The 22654-nt window shown below is 40.7% G+C and overlaps 10 protein-coding genes across 10 annotated transcripts; 5 read left to right on the top strand and 5 right to left on the bottom strand.

Moving 5' to 3' along the window:
* Nucleotides 1–19: 19 nt before the first annotated feature.
* Nucleotides 20–4307, top strand: SAPINGB_P006459 (uncharacterized protein; the record flags this gene model as incomplete). The annotated part of the gene is made up of 3 exons (XM_032001170.1): nucleotides 20–248; nucleotides 301–498; nucleotides 553–4307. The coding sequence occupies 3 exons, from the start codon at nucleotides 20–22 to the stop codon at nucleotides 4305–4307; spliced, it is 4182 nt and encodes a 1393-aa protein (XP_031857061.1).
* A 54-nt stretch (nucleotides 4308–4361) lies between these two features.
* SAPINGB_P006458 (uncharacterized protein) lies at nucleotides 4362–5768 on the bottom strand (the record flags this gene model as incomplete). Its single annotated transcript, XM_032001169.1, has 1 exon — nucleotides 4362–5768. One exon carries the CDS (start codon nucleotides 5766–5768, stop codon nucleotides 4362–4364), a length of 1407 nt encoding a protein of 468 aa, XP_031857060.1.
* A 2171-nt stretch (nucleotides 5769–7939) lies between these two features.
* SAPINGB_P006457 (uncharacterized protein) lies at nucleotides 7940–9178 on the bottom strand (the record flags this gene model as incomplete). The annotated part of the gene is made up of 1 exon (XM_032001168.1): nucleotides 7940–9178. The coding sequence occupies one exon, from the start codon at nucleotides 9176–9178 to the stop codon at nucleotides 7940–7942; it is 1239 nt and encodes a 412-aa protein (XP_031857059.1).
* A 575-nt stretch (nucleotides 9179–9753) lies between these two features.
* On the top strand, nucleotides 9754–11295 carry SAPINGB_P006456 (uncharacterized protein; the record flags this gene model as incomplete). Its single annotated transcript, XM_032001167.1, has 1 exon — nucleotides 9754–11295. One exon carries the CDS (start codon nucleotides 9754–9756, stop codon nucleotides 11293–11295), a length of 1542 nt encoding a protein of 513 aa, XP_031857058.1.
* A 144-nt stretch (nucleotides 11296–11439) lies between these two features.
* On the bottom strand, nucleotides 11440–11856 carry SAPINGB_P006455 (uncharacterized protein; the record flags this gene model as incomplete). The annotated part of the gene is made up of 1 exon (XM_032001166.1): nucleotides 11440–11856. The coding sequence occupies one exon, from the start codon at nucleotides 11854–11856 to the stop codon at nucleotides 11440–11442; it is 417 nt and encodes a 138-aa protein (XP_031857057.1).
* Nucleotides 11857–12143: 287 nt separating this feature from the next.
* SAPINGB_P006454 (uncharacterized protein) lies at nucleotides 12144–13826 on the bottom strand (the record flags this gene model as incomplete). Its single annotated transcript, XM_032001165.1, has 1 exon — nucleotides 12144–13826. The coding sequence occupies one exon, from the start codon at nucleotides 13824–13826 to the stop codon at nucleotides 12144–12146; it is 1683 nt and encodes a 560-aa protein (XP_031857056.1).
* A 1099-nt stretch (nucleotides 13827–14925) lies between these two features.
* On the top strand, nucleotides 14926–15849 carry SAPINGB_P006453 (uncharacterized protein; the record flags this gene model as incomplete). Its single annotated transcript, XM_032001164.1, has 1 exon — nucleotides 14926–15849. One exon carries the CDS (start codon nucleotides 14926–14928, stop codon nucleotides 15847–15849), a length of 924 nt encoding a protein of 307 aa, XP_031857055.1.
* A 1007-nt stretch (nucleotides 15850–16856) lies between these two features.
* SAPINGB_P006452 (uncharacterized protein) lies at nucleotides 16857–17702 on the top strand (the record flags this gene model as incomplete). Its single annotated transcript, XM_032001163.1, has 1 exon — nucleotides 16857–17702. The coding sequence occupies one exon, from the start codon at nucleotides 16857–16859 to the stop codon at nucleotides 17700–17702; it is 846 nt and encodes a 281-aa protein (XP_031857054.1).
* Nucleotides 17703–17945: 243 nt separating this feature from the next.
* SAPINGB_P006451 (uncharacterized protein) lies at nucleotides 17946–18773 on the top strand (the record flags this gene model as incomplete). Its single annotated transcript, XM_032001162.1, has 1 exon — nucleotides 17946–18773. The coding sequence occupies one exon, from the start codon at nucleotides 17946–17948 to the stop codon at nucleotides 18771–18773; it is 828 nt and encodes a 275-aa protein (XP_031857053.1).
* Nucleotides 18774–18841: 68 nt separating this feature from the next.
* SAPINGB_P006450 (uncharacterized protein) lies at nucleotides 18842–21475 on the bottom strand (the record flags this gene model as incomplete). Its single annotated transcript, XM_032001161.1, has 1 exon — nucleotides 18842–21475. One exon carries the CDS (start codon nucleotides 21473–21475, stop codon nucleotides 18842–18844), a length of 2634 nt encoding a protein of 877 aa, XP_031857052.1.
* Nucleotides 21476–22654: the final 1179 nt, after the last annotated feature.

Below are 22654 nucleotides of genomic sequence, written 5' to 3'. Positions count from 1 at the left end.
CATGTATATTCTTGTGTAAATGGTATTATACTTTGTAGCCATTTTTTTTGCGTTACTATGGCTCCTTCATCGTGCCACACGCATTCTTCGCATACCCTCACCATATCTAATTCAAACACTTGGCATAGACATCCCAGATCCTCCAGTAATCACACTGGATTGTGTTAAATCTACATCAGTCTTATTTCATTGGTATCCTCTTGACAAAAATGTTGTTAAACTAATTTTTCAACTGGACGGAAGAAAGGGTAAGTTATACAGTTACCATTTTTGTAAATTTTACTAACACTATATTTATAGCTGGTGATACTGACCGACTGAGTTCAGCTGTATCCTTGACAGGATTGAAGCCAAATACAAATTATACATTGAGCATAATTGCTGTCAGTCCATTAAATTACCAATCTCATGCATCAATAACTCGCTTTCATACGCCTCACTTAACAAAAGAATATAATGAATCAAATAAAACTCCTTTAGAGGTTATTATGAAAGAAGGTATGTATAAAAGTTTCAAGTTCAAAAAATTTCAAGTTTTAATGCAATTTCTAGACGATACAATCAAAAAATTTTTGTACTCTAATACCAACTTTTCAGTTGCTAAGAGATCCATATCATCTCAAAATATAAAAAAAAAAGGTCTCCAGCAATCAACTCACCAAACAGGTTCCTCTAAAATTAAACAAAACAAGATAGTAAATGTTGAGAATATATCTACTTCTACTGTACTTGATTTACAACAAAATTACTCACCTCGTGCCTTTGATCCTGAAACTGGCCAGCTAGATGAGACGAAAAGTCATACCGTTCAAACTCTTTCAGACACACTTCAGTCAATTCAAACTGGAATTAAGGATGCAATAGTTTCTAAAGCTTTAGATAATAAAAAATATCTTCAGACGGAAGCTAGACTTGAAAAGGAGCTTGCAGAAATCAAGTCACAGTTGGCGATTGAAGACGGACCTAGGAGTGAGATGCGTGATCAGTATAGAACTATAGAATCTACACATCATTTTCTTGATGATAAAAAGGTTAAGGCTCAAATTGCTTTTCAAAAACTTCGAGATACTATTGTTCGCAAAAACCAGCAAATTGATTTGTGGAAGTCTGAGATGGAAGATGCCGACAAAAAACAGGAGAATAGCCAGTTGATAATTAATCAGTTTAAACACAAGCACGAAGTAAATACATTAGTACTTCGAAAAAATATTTTGCAGGCTACAGATGAAGCTATTTATTTAGATAAAGAGGCAAAAAAATTAGGGACGGAAGTTAAAAAGATCCAGATGTCTAAAACATCAACATTAGAAGCTATTGACGATGTCAAAAAAAAAGTAGATGATGTGACCGGTCAAATCGATGATAATTTAATTGGAAGATTATTATGCCAGTCTAATATTCATCAATTTCTCAAGGAAGCAATTTCTCTAGAAAATCAAATTGAGAAAGATTTAGAAGATAAATGGAGAGAAGATCAAAAACTATTGGAAAACCGTTATGTTTCAGTTCATGACCAATACGAAAATGCTAATAATGCTTACCAAAAGGCTGTTGCTGCTTATCAAGCTGCGATAAATTCTTTTTCGTTATCCAGCAACACATCTCAAGATAATCAGCAAGGCCAAAACAGTGGCTCAAATGGATCTAGTAACTCAAACAATAGCGCTAAATCTAAACGAAAAACCAGGTCTAGACGGAATACCAAAAGCAATGAAAGTAGAAGAGACTCAAATGACTCTTCTAATGGAAATGGAAATGGAACTTTCTTATACCCTTCAATTGCACAGGATGCCTTAATTAATAACAGCCCCCCAGTAAATACCATAGCTCCATATAATATTTCTTATCCATTTTCGAACCAGGGGAACCCAAATATCAGTCACCCTGTGGTTTTAAATACTTTACAATCATCACTGCCATCAGCTCTTATGGATACTAAGGCAAATTTTTATTCTTTTTCTGCCTCCAACAACTCCGGTACTCTTGCCACACAAATGAGCAATAATCATTCAAATGCTAGCAATAACTCAAATACTTTTATCAACTCCAATTCTTCTACTAATAACTCTCCTCCAATTAGCACCACAAGTATTTCTTCTACAAAACAATCTTTACGTTTGGAGATACCCTCTAGTGACGGGAGTTTTTCCGAATCAAATGCCGGCGATATTCTTAGAAGCCCAAGTGCATTCTTACCCTCTTATTTAATGAATGAAGATGATGGGCAAAAAGCTAATTTATCTGTTGAAACAGAAACAAACAATGGGGAATCTGCTGTAGCAAATGAAGACTCTAAATCGTTAATAGAAGAAAGAACTGCAGATGCTGATTCTGGAATCAAGTCATCTGGGTTGTCTATGGCCTTGCACCAGACCAATCCTAGTTTCACTTCATTTATCTCACGGCCTTCAGCCAGCATACTTTCCTCGATCAATCATCAACGCAGCGGGTCTTCTGAATCATTGTCTTCAAGAATATCATTAGGATCTTTAAGCAATGACTTAAGCAATGACATTCCGCTAGAAAATGGATCAATGTCGTCAAATATTCTTCATCACAAGTCTAGTTTTAATCATCTTTTTCCCCAACAGAATTCTTTGCACTCTACGGTTTCATCATCTGGATCTATACATTCATTTAACGATGTCCTTTATCACAAAAATAAACTTTTGCTTTCAGATGAAACTTCTCATGATAGTGGCGGCGAACATCTCGATATGGACGAAAAATCTCATGGGAAAGGCTCTAGCATGTTTTCATCAATATTTAGTACATTGAGACCGAAACAAGGCCGAAAGTCTATCGCACAGAGCTCTCTTACTCATGCTTCTAGTCTTTCGGATATGACTTCCTTTGTTGGAAATAATTCAAATGAGGAAAGTAACAACAATATGCTTCGTCCTTTGGGTCATTCTTCAGCAATGAACCTTTCAAGTTCAAATATCTCGTTATCTAATAGAGTAAGAAGTAGCAGTGTTAACAGTAATACAGGTCCACCTCATGCTCTCGGAGAATCTTTTGGTTCATCATTTATTAGCCCATGGAAAACACCACCATCTCACTCAGATCTTATTAGCAATAAAAACACTATTATAAGTTCTAACCTTGTTCATCCTTCGCTGTCAAGTAACGACTTGGCAGGCTCTGTTTCAAGTGGCCTTTTAAATTCTAATTTTGCAGAAGGTCAAAATACTAATAGTGTTTGGAACTTTCCTAGACCAAATCCTAATAATGAGGCTTCATCTTTGAATTCTGAAGGAGTTTCCTCCAATCTTGGAGCTATTGGTGCATCTTCTAATTTTGTTGAAAATAAAATTATTGGAAAAGCTATACCTGATCTTAATTTATGGAAAGACAAATTAGATGAACTTGAAAACTCACCAGGCTCCACTAAGTCTAATGATGATTCTGAAAAGTGTTCCAATGTAACCGAATCTTCTTTACAATCACCAATCTCCAATTCTGCCAATAAGTCTGGTAGATTTTCCCGAGGATTTAGTGGGCTATTCAATATCAGTAGCAGTCATCGAGATTATAGCAAACAGCAACTTGATAACTCCGTTGACCACCCAACTGATACATCTATGTCAAGTGATGGAAACTTTTTACTGACTGCACCATCTCTAAATGATTCTCAAGATAGACTTAGTATTGGTAGCAACGGGGGAGATACTTCATTAAAAACTTGTTCTAGCTCCAGTTCTCTTTCTCAAAATATTCCAGCTCCTTTTCAACAACCATCACCACAACCTTCTTCTCATAAGGGTGGACTGCTTCAAAAGGGGATTCGAACCTTTAGTCTCAGTAAACGAACACCTGCTAATACTGGAAATAACTTAACAGCTCAATATCGGGAAAGTGACATAAGCGATAAAGAAAAAGATCTTGATACAGATCTTGAAAAAGATAAGTTTAAAGAGAAGAAGAAAAAGAAAGAACGAAAAAGAGAAAAAGATGATAAAAAAGATAAAGATACAGATAATGATGGTGAAGGATTACCAGGAATTGATGAAGATTCAATTTCAACACCTGTTTTTACTGGCTCTAAGTTTGCTAAAAGATTAAGTATTTTTGGTGGGAATAAAAAGGATAAGGATACTAATGAAGATGAGCGCACACCAAATAAAGAGGGTTTGGAAAAGCAAGATGTTGGAGTTATTAGTGATGGAGAGGTGATACTTTCTCCTGTTAAAGAAGAAGGTCATGGTGAAAAATCCTTTTTTTCAAGACTTGGAGGAAATAAAAAAGATAATTTGGAGCCAAATGAAGTGGACTACCAGCATCTTCTTGATAAAATGCGGAAATAAAGTATTTATATTTAGGAACCTATAGTTTATGAGTTTTATGAATTTTAAGTTATTCTAATCAAAAGTAATTTTTTTACCCTTTGATTCAACGATCCCCACTTTTCCTCTTTGTGCAGTAGCCAAAGCCAAACCAGGCTTGATTCGTCTATGAGATGATTTTTCATCATTAAATCTTGTTTTCTTGGGTTTTTCCACAGCTTTGGAACTTGACCACTCACTCTTAGTGTTTTGATGATGTTCTTTTTCTTCCATAATATGAGTAGCTGAATTATCTCCGTTCTGGATTTCTGAGCCGCCTTGGTTTTTTAATCTAGTCATCATTTTGTCCTGTTTTGTGCGTTTGCTTCTGTCTTCTCCATACTGCATTTTTATCATCCGTCCGTTTAATCTGCGTAAACTTTTATCTTTTAAGGCAGTTGTAGGGCCATCTGAGTTAATAAAATCAATGAATCCAAAACCTTTACATTTTCCAGAGTCTTCAAAGGTAGCCAAACGGATTTTAGTAATTTGGCCACAATGCTGAAAAAATTGTTCAAGTGTTTCTTCTGTTGTATCAAAAGACAAGTTACCCACGAATAAAATACGGGTAGGGGGGTTATCGCTTCCAGGGCCCACAGCCAAGTTTGGAAGATCTGGGTTGGCTGAAGCAGGACCTTTTGTAGCGCCACTGGGACGACCCTCGAACGAAACAGCGTTTTTAATAAGGACCTTGCGACCATTAAGTAAATTTTCGCTTAATCCAATTGCAGCTAGTAATTGACCGGCGGTTCGAAAGTCTATATATGCAAAACCTTGATTATCATTTTTTTTAAATTTTGACATTGGCATGCGAATTCGAGTAATATCACGGTCAACAATTTTTTCAGTGGTTGTTTCTTGATCACGATCTTCTTCCTTTGAGTTGTTAAGAGCTGACGATCCATCAATAAAGAACTTCTTCAAATCGTCAGTCGTGGTATCGTAAGAAAGATTTCCGATCCAAATTCCAAAATCAGAGCGACCCTTTTTTTTTTCACCATCTTTAGATTCTTGAATAGTGTTACTTTCACTTTGTTCCTTGTTATCTGCTTCTTCTTCATCCATCAAATCACTTGTTGATTCAAGTTTTTGTCTCATTTTCTTAGATATCTTAGAATTAACATCTTTGCCCTTTTTCTGTAGACGCTTCTGCTTTTTAGATAAAGGTGCATCTTTTTCTAAATCAATAATTAATTCCTTTTCTTTTTTGGCATCATCGTCTTGATTCTCAGAGTCTGATTTAATATGATCCTCATCCTCTATTTCTTTGTGCTTTCGTTTCTTATCTTTTTTATCCTTCTTTTCTTTCTTTTCCTTTTTATCCTTTTTATCCTTTTTTTCTTTTGCTTCCTTCTTGTCTTTATTTTTTTCCTTTCTAACTTTTTTTTCTTCTAGTGAAAAACTTTTGTCAGAAAGAGATTCGTCTTTTGTTTTTTTCGACATTTTTCTTATTCTGGAATAAGGTAAAAACAAGTTTATGTTTTTTTTTATCGTGATTAAAAAAAATTTTTCAAAAAAATACTAATTAGTTAAGTGAGGCTCAATTATATTACATAATATTATATGACAAATACTGTTAAAATGTAATTAATTAATAATTGTTACTTGAAATTCTTAGGTTAGGGTTGAATATTGATAGTGATGAAACAAATAATTATAATTATTTTATTAATAGGTCCAGTCCAAATTATTATCTGTCGCGTTCTCTGGGTAAAGGATAATAATTTGGACTGGACCTCAGTAGTTAAATGTAAAGTTTGACTCCAAAATTAATAGTGAATTTCGGGAAATTGAAAACAAAAAACTAAAAAAAAATATTGGAAACAGATATGTTTGGCGGATATTAAAGATTTTCAAAATCTTGAAACGATTTCGTTTAGTGCCCCTTTCTCTCTAGTTGAGTCTTCAGAACATTGTATTTTAGCAAGGCTAAGAAAAATTTCACCAAAACCAGAAATAGCCTAAAATTTTTATTATTGGGCATGAGTTGTGCTTTCCGAGGCTTATAAGCTACTATGTAGAGCCTGATTTTGTGCGGACGTTACCTTTCTTCTATCTTAATTTTCTTTCTGATTTACGCAAAAAAACATTACATTTAAAAATCTTGAAAAGATTTACATAAATCTGGACCATTAAAAAAAAGGCAAAAAATCTTTTGAAAATTGCTTCAGGTTTACGTACACTGTAGATTAAATCAGTTAGTTAACTGCATTCTTGAGAGAAACAACGAATTTCTTAAGATCTTTGAATAGAATTCCAACGAATTGGAAGATATTTTTAAGAATTTGTTTGCAAAGGGAATTTGTTTATTACCAAAAAAAAATTTTCCGATGCCATGTCGGATTAACATACGTTTCGTTTGCTGAAATTTGTATAATATTGAGGTCCCACAACTGACGTCAATGATGTTGATCTCTATAAATGACAAAATACACCATGTGTTTTCTCGAATGAACAGAATAGAAGATAATTTTCAGGTCGAGTCTGAAAAATTGAATGAAATCATTATCAGCAGTCTTACATGACTAAATTTCCATGTTTATTTTGTAACGAATAACTTTTGTACTACATTACAGGTAATGGTCTACTTATGAAGATTAAAAATCACACAACAGTACCCTGTTTGTGAAATTTTTTACATTGAAGACTTACAAGAATGTGCTACCAGGCTGCTGAAGTGGGAATTTTTCCATAGAGAAGAAGAAGGGAAAGAGTCTTTGGAAAACTTGTACTTAACTTTGCAAAAAAAGAAATGTTCATGTGAAGCCAGGTGTAAATTATTTAATTAAATACACAATTAAAAAAGTCGGTGAGTGTACTTAAGATTCTGGATTCTGATAATGAATCAACAATATCCGTAGAAGAAAATAAGTTTCTGGTCATGACATTTGTGGCATCAATTTTCTTCACTTTTGAAAAGCCCAAACATTTGGAATTCTTCCACTTGAACATTACTCAATGTGACTGCTTGTTCGCGTGACCATATCTATGATGATGACTGTCGTCTTTTTATCTTGTTGATGGAAGTTAACTAGACTATTATCATTTACCAGGATTTGGTATTATACCCAAAGTTTCTTGCATAAATGATGACACTGACAGATACTCTTTTTTTTTTGGTTCTCTATGGACATGAAGTTGCCAAGATTGAAAAAAAATTCCTTTTTTTTTTTTGTTGTTAAGATTTACAGTGGGGAAAGCTATTGATACGTAACTTGTAGTTGGTTTGATGATGATTTTAAAGGATGGTACAAGATGTACGAAAAGGTATAAAGGTATAAAGGTATGTATTAACCACCATTAATATCAATGGTGATCGGTTCAGTGAAGGTGGGGTAGGAAGGAAGTCAGCCAGTGTGTTCCGTGACAACTCCGGGACCCAAAAAGAAATTTTAAATATATAGAGCAAGCAAGCAAGCGAGAAGTGGTGAGGAGAAGATTTACAGAGCTAAGTCGGAACTCGGGTAGATACCCCGCAAACTATTATACAGAGACAAAAAAATTTGGTTTTTTTTAAACATCATTACACGGGTCATTATTTTGTATGGGTAATCTATATAAAATAGGCTATGCGCGGTTGTAGTATGGTACTGCTTGGTCATGGTATTTGTAGTTTACTCTCTAGCAAAGAGGCCGGCGTAACCTTGGCCGGTGGAAGCACACATGGAAACAATACCAAGCTCCTTATCAAGAGAATTGAGACCGTTCATGAGAGTAGCAATGAGACGGCCACCGGTAGCACCGAGAGGATGACCGAGAGCGATAGCACCACCAAATGGGTTAACCTTATCAACGTCAAGGCCGAGGGTGCGAATGACATAAAGAGATTGAGAAGCAAAGGCCTCGTTGAGTTCCCAGATGTCAATGTCCTTGGTTTCAAGGCCGACCTGTTTAAGAAGGGTGGGGACGGCGACAGCGGGGGCAATACCCATGAGACGGGAAGGAACACCAGCAACGGCGCTGTGGACAATCTTTCCAATGGGCTTAAGGCCGAGCGCATCAGCCTTAGCACGGGTCATAAGGAGGGTGGCAGAAGCACCGTCCGAGATTTGAGAGGAATTTCCGGCAGTGGTGGTACCGTCAGTAGTAAAGGCAGGTTTGAGCTTGGCAAGCTTTTCGATAGTGAGGCCCTTACGGAAGCCGTCATCCTTGGTGATGGTGGTCCATTCATTTTCCTTGATTTCGCCAGTCTCTTTGTCAAAGACACGAGCCTCGACTGGAACGATTTCGGCATCAAAGTGGCCGGACTCCCAGGCCTTGACGGCCTTTTGTTGGGACAAAAGACCAAAGGCGTCCTGGTCAGCGCGCGAGATGCCAAATTCCTTGGCGACATTTTCCGAGGTAATGCCCATGGGCATGAGAACATCACGGGCTTCACCGATGGGGGAGTTTTTGATGGAATCAGCAACACGTTCAGGAATACCACGGTGGGGGAAATAGTCGAAGGACATTGATTCAACACCGGCAGCAATACCGATGTTAAAGTATTCACCGTTGTTTGCGCGGATGTTGTTCGCAAGGTATGAAGCGGCCTGGGCGGAAGATGAGCACTGGCGGTTGATGGTGTTGACGGTTGTAGTGTGGGGGAACCCAACGTGTTTGATGGCAGCAGCACAAGCCTTTTGACCTGAGAGCTTTTGCAGAACAGCACCGACGAGGACATCCTGGACCTCAGCGGGGTTGATATTAGTTTTTTCGAGGGTACCCTTGAGGACAGTTGCTAGCAGCTCCTCAGGGGCCATTTTGGCAAGTCCGCCCTTGACGGCCTTTGTGACTGGGGTGCGGAGAGCAGAGACAATGACGACGTCAGTAGGGAGTTTCTCTAAAACGTTAGTGAGACCTTTCCTGAGCATTTTTGATGATAGTTATAGAAATTAGGGTATTAAGAATGTGACGAAGATAGCGAAAATAGCGAAAATTTACAGTAACAATAGAAGGAAGTAAATTTTTCAAAAATCTGGGGGAAACCCGCCCATTCATATACACCCCAGAAAAGATCTTGTTCCCGAGAAAAAGGGGAGAGCGGCAGCATGGTCTCGGGTGTGCGTACAAATGTTGCGGCGGCGGCACTCTGCTCAGGCTGGTACACAAGTAGCGGTGATCCCGTCATCGGGCAAACACGGCCGGTATTATATAATTACTTAGTCAGCGATTGAGGGCCCTTTGCCACGTATCCGTGCTTTCTCCGAAATTTTCAGGTCATTCGCACGGCGTAATTCTGGGGTAAACAATCACCACGAAAAGTCTGCGGCCTGCCAGCCTAAAATGTATGAGTGTGCACCACCTCTTAAATATGTGCTAGCAAAAAAAAAAAAAGTACAAATATTGACAGGTTTCGCCTGGTGTTAGTCCTTTTTTTTTTTTTTATATTTACTAATATTTTTTTTTTTGTTTTAACCCTATAAATTTCATCACATATACATTTCAAATGATTAGAATAATTACACCTACCAAGTCAACATTCTTTGCAAAGTATCTGGTCTCGGCCCGTCTCTTCTCTTCGGCCTCTGCCCTCTACTACCACTCCAAGGTCACCTCTGTCAAGGAGGCTGTCGCTGGTATCAAGCCCGGCTCCACCATTCTTTCCGGCGGCTTTGGTCTCTCCGGTGTTTCCGACACCGTCATCAATGAGCTTAAGAACCACCCTGAAATCAACAACCTCACTGCTGTTTCTAACAATGCTGGTGTCGACGGCCGTGGTCTTTCTCAACTTCTCGAGACTGGCCAGATTGTCAAGATGATTTCGTCCTACATTGGTGGCAACAAATACTTTGAAGCCAAGTATCTTAAGGGTGAAATCGACCTCGAGCTTACCCCTCAGGGTACCATTGCGGAGCGTGTTCGTGCCGGAGGCGCTGGTGTTCCTGCCTTTTACACTTCTGCTGGTGTCGGTACCTGGATCGAGCAAGGAGAGCTTCCTGTCAGATATGCACCTGGTGGCGGTGAGGTCATCAAGAAGTCTTCCCCACGTGAAGTTCGTGAGTTCAATGGCCGCAAATATGTCTTGGAAGAGGCTATTGTTGGTGACGTTGCCCTTGTCAAGGCTTACAAGGCCGACAAAGTTGGCAATGTTTGGTTCCGTGGTGCTTCTCGCAACTTCAACAGCGCTATGGCCCGTGCTGGTAAATATACCATTGTTGAAGCGGAGCACATTGTTGAGCCTGGTGAGATCCCCGCTGAGGATGTTCACGTTCCTGGCATCTATGTCGATAAGGTTGTCCAGTCTACTACCCCTAAAGACATTGAGATTTACAAGTTTGCCGTTGCTGAGGGTGAAAAGAGTGCTGAAGACAAGCCCCGCAAAGACAGCGAAATTCGCCGTGAGAGAATTGTGAAGCGTGCAGCCAAGGAGTTTAAGGACGGGTACTTTGTCAATCTTGGTATTGGTATCCCCACATTGATTCCCAATTACCTTGCCGAGGGCGTCCACGTGACTCTGCAATCTGAGAATGGTATTCTTGGTCTTGGTCCCTACCCCCAGCCTGGTGAGGAGGACCCAGATTTTATTAATGCTGGTAAGGAGACTGTCACTCTTGCTCCTGGTGCCTCACTTTTTGGCTCCGAGGAGTCCTTTGGCATGATTCGTGCTGGTAAGATTGATGTCACTGTTCTCGGAGCCATGCAGGTTTCACAGTATGGTGATTTGGCCAATTGGGCTCTCCCCAACATGGTCAAGGGCATGGGCGGTGCTATGGATCTTGTTTCTAACCCAGCTGCGACCAAGGTCATTGTTGTCATAGACCACACTGACAAAAAGGGACGTGCTAAGATTCTTGAAGAGTGCAAGTTCCCTCTGACTGGTGCCAAGTGTGTTTCTAAGCTTATCACCGAGCTGGCTGTCTTTGACGTTTCTCCCACTGAGGGTCTGACTTTGATTGAGATTCTCGATGGCTGGACTCCTGAGAAGCTTCAAGAGATCACTGATGCTAAGTTTAAGATTTCTCATGATCTCAAGCCTTATGATGCTTAGAAAAAAAAACTAATCAAAGGTGGGTTAAACATAGAAAAAAAAAACCCTTTTTTGTGTATCTTAATGAGTAATGAATTTTTGTGTATAACTATTATTATTAAAAAAAAACTATTATTTACTATTATCTACCATGTATCTATATTATTAAAAGAGGTAGACTTGGTAGTACTTGAGAAGAGCCTTGCCATTGGACAGGGCATCCTCGTCAAAAACCATGTTTGAAGACCAATCAACGGAAGCAAAGGAACCGTCCTTGAGTCCGTAGCGCACGGTACCCTTGAGAAAGACTTCAGACGCGCTATAAGGATAAACCTGTTCGACAACATGGCATCGGGACACGACATTGGCCCACATCTTTTGGCGGGTTTCAGTGATGGCTTCTGATCCTTGGGCGGTGGGCAGCTTTGGCATCTTGAGAGTTGCAGTGGGGGTAAAGGATTCGACGTAAGGATCAGCGACGCCGGCGGAAGGGGCCGGAGTGTCGGAGAGCTTAAAGAAAGTAGTTATGAAAGACTTAACGACGTCGTCGGTGAATGACTTTGGGTAAAGAGTAGTGGCCATTTTTAGGTATGAAGTATTTGAGAAGAGAGGGTAGAAAGAAAGAAATAGTGTGTATATATAAAATATATATATGTATATACGTATATATATATATATATATATATATATATATATATGTCGGAAAGAAACTCTTCGGCAAAGTGGCCACAGGGTAGATTACATAATAATAAGTTGGGGTAAATTTAATCCACGGACTTAAACAGAATAGAAAGAGCTTTTTTTTTTTTTTTACGTACATGTATATTATATTTCATTTTAATGAGCCTGTCACAACCTTTCTCTCAAGCTTATTTCCACCACTTGGGTTCGTCGTAACCGTTAGGACGAGTGACTTCTTCGAAAGCATTAGGGTTCTTATCGAAACGAACCACAGGTTTGAGAGTCTTGACCTTTTTGTTGTGGAAGCCCTCAGAAATGTTTTCATCCATGTACTTCTTCTGGCCGACTTCCGTGAAAATGTCTGGTCTGATGCGCCACATGCTCTTAAGCGCTGCCCCGGAAATGTGATCGACACTGTCGTAGTAGCGCACGGCACGGACGTCGGCATCGTGCAAATCGCGAACCTTTTGCCACACAGACTCTGGGTAAAGACCCTGGTTCATGAGCAGCAAATCGTACTGGACCAAAGAGGTCTTGGCCCAGTAGCTGCCTCCCTTTGTGGCACGCTTGTAGACGGCATCGAGACACGCAATGGCACCCATGCACCCGGTACCGTAGTCGCTCATGGGGAAGGGGGGGATGATGGGTTCATCACGGCCAAGAGCCTTACCTTGGATCCAGGCAATACCTGTGACGCAGTCAGCAATTTGTTGCCAACCAGGACGGTGGGCCCACTCGCCATCAAAGCCGTAGCAGTTTTCAGAGACGTAGATGTAGCCCTTTCCACGCTCAATGCCCTTCTTGGTGAAATAGTCAATGCCGTAGCCCAGGTGTTCGAGAGCATGTGTACGGTAGCCATCGACGAGGATGTCAGCGTCGGTCAAAAGAGCCTCGAATTTCTTGCGGTCTTCTTGCGATCCCTTGAGATCGAGGTCAGTGGTGTGTTTACCCATGTTGCCATCGACCTGGAAAAATGGGACATCGGAGAGGTTGGGTGAGGTGACCTTGATGACCTCAGCGCCGTACTCGGCCAAGATACGGGTGATGGTAGGACCAGCAATGATGCGGCACATTTCGACGACTTTAAAACCGGAGAGAATCTTAGGGGTACCAATATCTGCGGGGACTTCAGGGAAGGCGACAGGAGGGGTAGTTGTTTCCAAAGCGACGGTTTCCCAGTAGGGTAGCTTGTTGAGGACTTGACCATGTGGGGTTTTGTCAAATTCTTCACGAGTAAGAGCAGTAGTACCTGCCTGCTTTTTCTCAGCATTCATGACCTCGAGCTCGTCAGCAGTGTATTTGGCAACAGCATCACCAAGGGTCTTGATGATTTGGTGGTAGTCGGTCTGGGATGGGTCTCTAGGAGGAAGGCCAATCATTTTAAGGGTGGTATCAGCCTCGAGGGAACCATGGATGTGGAAGTATTTGTTGTCTTTGGTCTTGTAAAGGTTTGCAGACATGCGGCGGTAAAGGTTTGACTGTGCTTGAAGGAGATCCGTGTCCTTGAGGAACTTTTTAACCTCAGGGTCGAGTTTGCCTTTGCCGTCAACAGTAGCTAGGTAAGCCATGAAAAGGAAGAGGACGGCGTGTTGGAGGTCGATTGAGACCTTTTGAGGGGTGTTGTATCTAAGAACAGCGATAGCATTACCGATGGATCCTTCGACGGCCTTGAGAGCTGCGACAGTCTCGCATTGTTTGAGAGGGCAAGGAAGTACAACATCGGAGTCGACAGCGCCCTCACCACGCTCTGGAACTTCGAAAGTTACATTTGTGCGAGCAAGGTCACGAGCCGCGTCTGGAATTGGAAGGGATTGGTCATTGATAAGGGTATCAAAGATAGTTTTGACTGAGTCCAGGATAGAGAAAGTCATTTTAATTGAGAAAAAAATATTTTAGGAGAGATTTTATTATATTATAATAATAAATTTATAAAAAAAAAAAAAAAGGGAAGAAAATAAGAGAAGAACGAGAGATTTTTTTTCTGGAAGAAAAAAAAAAAAGGTAAAGAGATGTAGAGGGAGATTTGAGATGTTTATAAGAAAGAAGAAAGAAACAAAGAAGAGGAAGTTTTTTTTTTCAATTTTAAGATTGAAAAGGATTGCGAAATGAAAGAAGAGCCATTTTGACTGTACGGTCAAATACCCGATGGGAGGTTCGGAGAATGAAAGTTTTCGCAGGTCCAAATTTCCCCAGATTCTTCAGAAAAATAAAAATAAATAAAATAAATAAAATAAATAAAAAATATGCCGATTCCGAGTAAAGCAAAAAGCCGTTACAGGTTGCCGATATGCGTGAAAAAAAAATGAAAAAAATTAAAAAAAAAAAAAAAAAATTAAAAATTAAAAAGGCTGAGAGCCGCTTAACAAGATCAAATGACATAATCATAAGATATATATTACTAATAGAGTTAAAGTCAGGACTCCGCAAAAAATTAAAAAAAATTTAAAAATGTGGGGTTGAAAAATAAAATAAAATAAAAAAAAGACAATGTACAGTCAGATATTATGTAATATGTCTAACAAACGGCTTTTCTCCCCTTCCCCCCACACACACATACAAACACACAGACGCTATTTTAATTTTAATTTTTTAATTTTTTTGTAAAGCCTCCACACTGAGTGCCCCCAAAAAAAAAATAAAATAAAATAAAATAAAACGAGTGACCCCGGAAATCTGGTTGTTTTGACAATTTCCATTTGGACATTTTTTTTTTTTTTGTAAAACAAAATCCCCATAAAAAACAACAACAATAAAAATAAATAAGTTAGACTTCCCGATGGGCTATTTAAACTGACCATTTCCCTTAATTTTATATTGAAATTTTTTTTTTTATTCCTTTCTTCTTTCTTCATTATTCTATTGTTGTTATTATTATCATTATTATTACTACTACTACTAAATCCTTTTCTTTTCTTTATCTTTTTTTATTATTTTTTATACTACCCATATCCCCACTCATACTAGCAAAAAATGGATCAACAATTCACTGACATGGTTATCGCCGCTATGGGCCCTAAGACCACCCCTAAGATGCGCAGAATCTTAGGTTCCCTCATCCAACACATCCATGACTTCACCCGTGAAAACCAAGTCACTGTCGAGGAATGGATGGCCGGCGTCGACTTCATTAACCGCATTGGCCAAATGTCTGATGCCCGCAGAAACGAAGGTATCCTTGTCTCTGACGTTTTCGGTCTCGAGTCTCTGGTCGATGCCATTACCTACCACCTTGAGGAATCTGACCACACCTCTACTGCCATCATTGGTCCCTTCTATAGACCAAACTCCCCTAAGTACCCCTATGGTGCTTCCATCATCCAAAAGGATCTTGGCGGACAAAAGGCTTGGGTTCACGGAAGAGTCACTGACACTAATGGCAAGCCCCTGGAGGGCGCCGAGCTCGAAGTCTGGCACACTGCTCCTAACGGTCTCTACGAACAACAAGACCCTGAACAGCCTGACTACAATCTCCGTGGCACTTTCACTGCTGACAAGAATGGTGATTATGCCTACGTTGCTCTCAGACCCACCAACTACCCCATTCCTTACGACGGACCTGCCGGTGACCTTCTCCAGCTCATGGACAGACATCCCTTCCGTCCTTCCCACATTCACTGGCGCGTGACCAAGCCTGGGTTCCGTTCTCTTATTACCCAGATTTATGACTCTGACTGCGAGTATGTCAAGAACGATTCCGTCTTTGCTGTCAAGCCCGAACTTGTTGTTCACTTCAAGCCTGCCTCGGAGGAAATTAAGTCCAAGTATGGTGTTGAGTTTGATCTTGAGTACAATGTTGCTCTGCCCACTGAGGCCCAGGCTCATGCTCAGATCGAAAAGCGTCTGGCTGAACAGAAGGCTAAGGAGGATGAGCTCCAGGCTAAGGCTTCTGCTTAAAAAAAAAATAAAATTCTCTTGTGCTTTCTTTTGGTTTACTAAAAAAAAAAAAATTTGTAATGTGATGTATGTTAATGAACTTTCTTTTTTAAAAATAATATATTGCTTAGGGCCCTTAAACAGTGATGTCAGCAAGTGTACACTTGTAGGTAGATGATACCTGGAGATACAGTACCTGAAAAAATACGGGAGACTTTAAATAGGAAACTTTAGTGGCGACTGTCAGGCTGCCGAAATATTGAAAAATACTGAAATATATATATATATATTTTTAAATCAATTTGAAGAAATTAATGCTGAATTAAAATTCAATTATATTTTGAACAAATCCAGATTAAAAGATTTCTTTAGTTGAAACTACTACCCATCTACTTATCTACCCCAGATTTTATTTTTCTCTCTCTCTCTCTCCATGTTTAAAACCAATGTCCTTTGACGCATAAATCAATCAGTTTCCTGTTAAAACATTCTGATAAAAATAAAAAATAAAAAAAGAGTTGGAATGACATCAATTTTCGGCTAATCTTTAAAAGTCCCTTTAAAATCTTTTTTTTTTTTTTTTTTGGCCCACCCCACACTTTTTTTTCTTTTTTTTTTTTTTTTTTTGCTCCCATCGGCTTTGCGAACTTTTTTTTTTTACTTTTTCTTTTGGTCCAACAAAACATCATCAACAACAACATTAAAATCAGCCATCGGGCCGGCGTCTTTTACTGCAAGTCCTCCAACAAATGTCTAAAAAAAAAAGTCCCGGTTTCGGGTGTCTGTCTTTCCTTTCCTCTTTCTTTCTTTGTATTAATTTATTTATTTATTTATTTATTCATTTTCTGGGGTAACAATCTCATCCATCCATCCATCCATCAGTCCAAATATCCAACTTTAATACCTGTGATTTTGATTTATAAACCTTCCTTCCCAAACCTATTCTTCCCTATTCTTCCTTCTTCTTCTTTAAACGACAAATCCTTTCATCCTTCAATCTCAAAAAAAAAAAAGAAAAAAAGAAAAAAATGACTCTCACTTCCCTCGCCTCTAACAAAATCTTAAACACTTGGGCCCTCGGAAAAGCTTCCGCTGCTTCCCCTTCAACCCCCTCGGCCCCAGGACCCATCGATCCCGCTGCTCCTACTGTCTTCTTCCTCCACGGCTTGGGCTCTTCTCAAAACTTCTACTATGCTCTTCTCGAGAAATATGTCCTTCCCAAAGCTAACGCCGTCCTCATGGACACCGAAGGATCAGCACAGTCCCCACTCTCAAACCCAGCTGTCCCGCCCACCGCAGAATCAATCATCGACGACGTCTACGCTGTCCTTAGTCACTACAATATTTCACACGATGTCACCCTCGTCGGCCATTCTATGGGTGGAATGCTTGTTCTGCGCGCCGCTGAAGACCCAAGAGGAAAGGGTCTAGTCGAAAAGGTCATTGGTGTCGGCCCCGTCCACCCTTCTCCAGGCCTCGGTTCCGTTTTTGGGGCCAGAATCAAGGCTGTCGAAGAGGCCGGAAATGTCCTCGCCCTAGCAGATGCTATTTCCGGAGGCCCTGCACTGGGCTCTGCAGCTCTACCTCTCCACAGGGCATTTGTCCGTGCCCTTGTGTCTCAGCAATCGGCCCCAGGGTACGTGGCCATGTGCAACGTCATTGTCAACTCCAAACCCGCCCAGTACGACGCCATCCAACAGTCTGTCCTGTTAATCACCGGCGCAGAAGATACCAGTGCCCCATACAAGGGCTGTGTTGAGATCATTGAGCAAGGTTTAAAGAATGTTAAGCGTGAAGTTCTTGAGGGGGTTGGTCACTGGCATGCCATCGAGGCTCCTGAAAAGGTTGGTGAGTTGATTGCAAACTTTTTGTAAAATTACAAATATTTGAAATTACAAATTTATACTACCTAATGGCTATTTAGCTCCCGCAATTAATTTTTTTCAGCCTTGCATTGTGATTTTCCATAATTGTTGTTCTTTTGATTGTCAAAATAAATACAAATTTAATAATTTAATAAAAATAAAATAAAATCCCGCCCGATTCTTCCTTTCTTTTCTTTTCTTTCTTTTCCGTCCCTTTCTTTGCCTTTCACCATACTTTTATCTTTTTCAAAAATGACCATAGACTTATCTACACCTCCATCCCCATCAGCTTCCTCCTCCTCAACCTTGGTCCCAGATGACTACCAAGTAGACCCTGAAAACTACTGGGTTTTTGGTTACGGCTCTCTTATCTACAAACCCCCACCACATACTCAGCTCAGAGTCCCTGGCTATATTACCGGGTACGTCCGGCGGTTTTGGCAATCCTCCAACGACCACCGTGGCACTCCTGAGGCTCCTGGTCGGGTTGTCACCCTGATCGAACATAGTTTCTGGGAATCTTTGACTACTGATGATAGTTCAAAGATTGTCAATCAAAATGTCCCTTCCGCCACCTTGGACCCACACGCGGCACCACCAAACGGCAAGACCTGGGGGGTTGCATACAAAATCCAACCGGAACATGCCCGTGCCGTCAAGGAGTATCTTGACTACCGCGAGAAAAACGGATACACTGAACACCGCGTCGCTTTCACAACCGATTCGACGTTTCTTCAAAATCACAAAAAGAGCACGCAATCGAACTCCCAAATCACTCTACCCCCCGTGCTCACGTGCCACGTCTATATCGGCACCCCAGATAACGAGGCCTTTGTGGGTCCACAGAATCCAGAAGCCCTGGCAAAACATATAGTCAACTCCCGTGGTCCCTCGGGCGAAAACAAAGAGTATCTTTATAACCTCCATCGTAGTCTTCAAGCTCTGCATAAACTTGATCCTGCCGTTGAAACAGATAACCACGACAAGTCTGGTACCGAGTACTACTGGCCAGACGATGAGCACATCACTGATCTGGTGCGGCTTGCAAAAAAGTATGACCAAGAAACAAACATTTATTAATACACAAATTTTTAATACATTTAAAGATAAACTCCATTTAAATATTCCATCCCCTTCCCTCCTCATTTTCAGCTTTTCCGAATCATATTTTGAAACGATCTAAGTTCGTTTGGTGTGGGCCACACACTATCCCCATTGTTTCCTCCAGAAACAACTTGCCCGTGCTTCATCAAGTAGTCTCCATTAGGACTAAATGTAATGAGCGCAGACAAAATCTGCTTATCTGGCTGCATTCCGATTCGTTCTAGCCATGGCAAAATCCCAAGCAACTCGTCTCCATAACCTGCCCGACCCAACATCACAATATATGCATACACCAGCTGCTGTGTTGGGTAAAGCTTAAGTAAGTCTTGGGAATCACCACTATCAATATGCGCACCTCGAACCCAGTGCTTGAATTCAACCACCATCCGCTGTGCAGCATAGAGCACAAGAGGCTCCTCATACTTCCCAGTCTTCTCGTTCAACGTTCCCACAGAGTCTGTCCAAATTAACTGGGAATCCCAAGCTGCCCTACACAAATGATAAAGAGTACGGGTATCAGGCTCATGCCCTGTGTCCAACAGTGCAGAGTATGTTTTCCACGCAGACTCTGGAGCCAAACGTGACTCGCCACTCAACAACGCATTGTAGCATGCTAGCGACGGCCGCGTAGCCATGATCCCCATGATTTCTCGCGCCCGCGAAAGCCCGTTCAAGTGTGTTGCACTACTAGGCCCCTGCACAACGTACCCAGGTGAGTTATGCGTTGCCACAGTCAACTGGTCTCCGCGCATAAGCACCCGAATATACGACGCCATTAATAAATCTGACAAAAACCCAGGGTTTTGTGTAATCAAAATATCCTGAGCCAGTCGCAGCCGCCGCTCTGCAGCATGCCGAATCTTATCCTGGTCCAGATGAATATCCTCTTGGTATTCCGTAGATTCACTTTCGAGCAAGTGCGGGAACCGGCTCGCCGTCACTCCATCATTAATCAGATTCTGCTCGTCTTCATCAGAAACCGTACGACCCACATTTACTGACGGCATTAGCCCTGCTACTACCTGCATCAGCAAAAACGGCGACTTATTGACCTTGTATCGGTTGATTTTCTCCCAAAACACTTCTGTCACTGCCGGGGTTAGCTCATTAAGCTGCCGCAGTTTCATCAAAAGTACGGCCCACATGGCACTGCTCAACCCGTAATTATAACCAGAAGATGCTTGTAGATCTTGCCATTGTGGGTGACTAATGCCACTGTCAAAGGCACTTAGTGCTTCCTCGCCACTCCGGCTAAGCATAATTTCCATGCACGCTAGACCTTGAATATAAGGAAACGCACCAGATCGGTGTTCTCGTCTTCTGAAACCAGAAACTTCGTTTGATATATTTCCTTCAAAAGCGTTCTTCTCGCTCTGGGAAACTGGATAGTTGTGCTCCTTGATGATATTCACCAACGACCATGCTCTTTCAGGCGAATCGTTATGCAGAGTATGAGCTAACGCAAGATACCCCTTAGTGTCCAAGGGAATTTTGCTAGCAATCATTTTGTTGACAATGATTTGCTGGGATTGTAGCGCAAAATCATTGTCACGGTTGACCTCCTTGGAATGTGGCCTCGACGAGGAGCTGCGTCCAAACCCAGAAAGCGTCCATAAAACCTGGTTGCACACAAAGTCATTGGAAAATAATTCTACATGTCCGTGCTCAACAAATATTTGGCATATCTCCGGCAGCAAGTCCGTGACCCACTGCTGGGATCGCAAAATTAATCGAAACAAAAACTTGGTCTGCGAAGTTTTGTCGAGTGTCGGGAAATTCTGCATGTATAATCGAAACAACTCAAGCGTCTCCAGGCGAGAGCGGCAGTGCCGTCGAAGAGTAAATAGTAAAAGAAATTTGGGCCAACGAGCTGAATCTGTCAACCCTTCCATTGCTTGAACGGCATCGAACAGTGTAGGGGCTCTAATGCACTCCATCCACCGGGCCAAATCTTCCTTGGTATATCCTTCCTTTTCAAGAAGTCGCAAAATTCGAGATCTCTTGTATCGTTCCTTGGATTTGGGAATAGACATTGTTAAAATTTGCGTTATAATGTCGTCCGTTGTCATGTCTTCCACCGCCCTATTAGGCGAAAATTGCTCATTCAACCCACTCTCCAAATCAAAAACTTCCCGAATATCGCTGTCAATGTCGTAAAAATATCTTCCTGGCTCAGAGTTGGATATAAATAACTCTTTAGCAAGAGCCCGGACTTCTTCTGCTGTACATTTGCCGTGCCGTAAATGATCCAGCCTTAAAGCAAGAACTGCAACTTTTTCTAAACTATCCACTTTGATTGTAGGCGCCGGTGTATTATTCTCTTTTGAAGTAGATTTGGTGGCCATTTTTGATGGCTGGAAAATAGTCGGAACGTACTTTGAATTGTATAAATCAAAAACAGGAGCTTTGGGTTGACTGACATGAATGCGGGAGTTTGAAGGTTCGAAATAATCAATCAGCCTATGACCAAATGGTGGTAACTTCACAGTCCGAGACTTTTGCCGCTGCTCATAAATAGCTTTCAACTTGGCATTCTTGTCAAACAAAATTGGGCTGGCAGAAGAAGCATTGCTGCCGCCGCCTCCCCCATAAGGCTTAGTATAAAAGTGCCGCAGATGGTTGTGGGAATTAAGACATGCTTTGTGAGAAGGCGTATAGCCTAGTATTCTTTTCATCATATAGACATGCTATTGATAGTCAAACAAATGCCGAAAAAAATATGTATAAGCTAGTTACTCAAAAAAAAAATAAAGGAAAGAGAAAAGGTCCGATGGAGGATGGGTGGAGAATGTGTGTTTTTGGAGTGAGAAAAAAATATGAGCCTGTCATCGTCCGCCAATTTGAAAAATTCGAAATTCGGAAAAAAAAAATAGATCAACCCTAACCCGATAAGAACATGTTCCATTAAATACACAAAATTTATTTTTTTGGACACATTTAATATCATAATATCAGCCGTATAAAAATGCCCAAACACAAAAATTTATTGACTTCTCAAAAGAAATTTAAAGTTCATTTTTACCATCAATAACTTATAAGTAATTTCTTGGTTGTAGTACATAACAAAGCTTGTTGACTACACTTTTTGATCATGGCACAGTGCTATATGATAATCCTACTATATGTATGATCACCCGATTGTATTTGAGACCTACTGTTGAACTAGACCTGAATTAAAGACACTAGAATTTGTTTGTTTGTTTGTTTGTTTTTATTCAAGGGTTATAGAATTATATAACATCAGCATCTGCTCTATCCTTCTTGTCCATACTATATATCTTTTCATTTTAATAATAAACTTTTAATTTTGCCTTCAACATTGCATCTCCAACAGCCCTAAGACACTAGAATTGTTTGTTTGTTTGTTTTTATTCAAGGGTTATAGAACTATATAACATCAGCATCTGCGCTATCCTTTTATTGTCTGACTATGTGACTTGCCGGTTTTCATTTGTACCTTTTTAGTACGGGTGGTTTCTGTTCTGTGCGTCTCCGGTAGCTCGGAAGATGGGCCCTGATGCCAGCTTACGAGGAACAGGGAGAACCAGTCTGTCGGTCCCAAAACCTTCCCAACCCATTTCCACTTATCTTCACGGATGCCCATGTATTTCTTAATCTCTTCCGTCAGAGATACGGCCCGCAATCACCTGCAGGCTATTTAGACTGTACGGAAGAGTCGGCATTCCTGTAACCAGGGTAGCCTATGGTTTTCAGTCTAGGTGTATACTCCCGTACACATCCTCAGGAAAAGGGGGTATTCTGGGAATCGAACCCAGTATCTTCCGCTTTTGAGCGAACGTGTTATCCTTTACACCATCCAGCCCTTTTCCCCAACACTAGAAATCAATTTAACAAAA

This window comes from Magnusiomyces paraingens, assembly GCF_902498895.1.
Source record: "Magnusiomyces paraingens strain CBS 517.90 genome assembly, contig: contig5, whole genome shotgun sequence".
Taxonomy (NCBI): domain Eukaryota; kingdom Fungi; phylum Ascomycota; class Dipodascomycetes; order Dipodascales; family Dipodascaceae; genus Magnusiomyces; species Magnusiomyces paraingens.
Note: the sequence above shows the minus strand (reverse complement) of the source record. Positions and strands in the feature narration are given on the sequence as shown.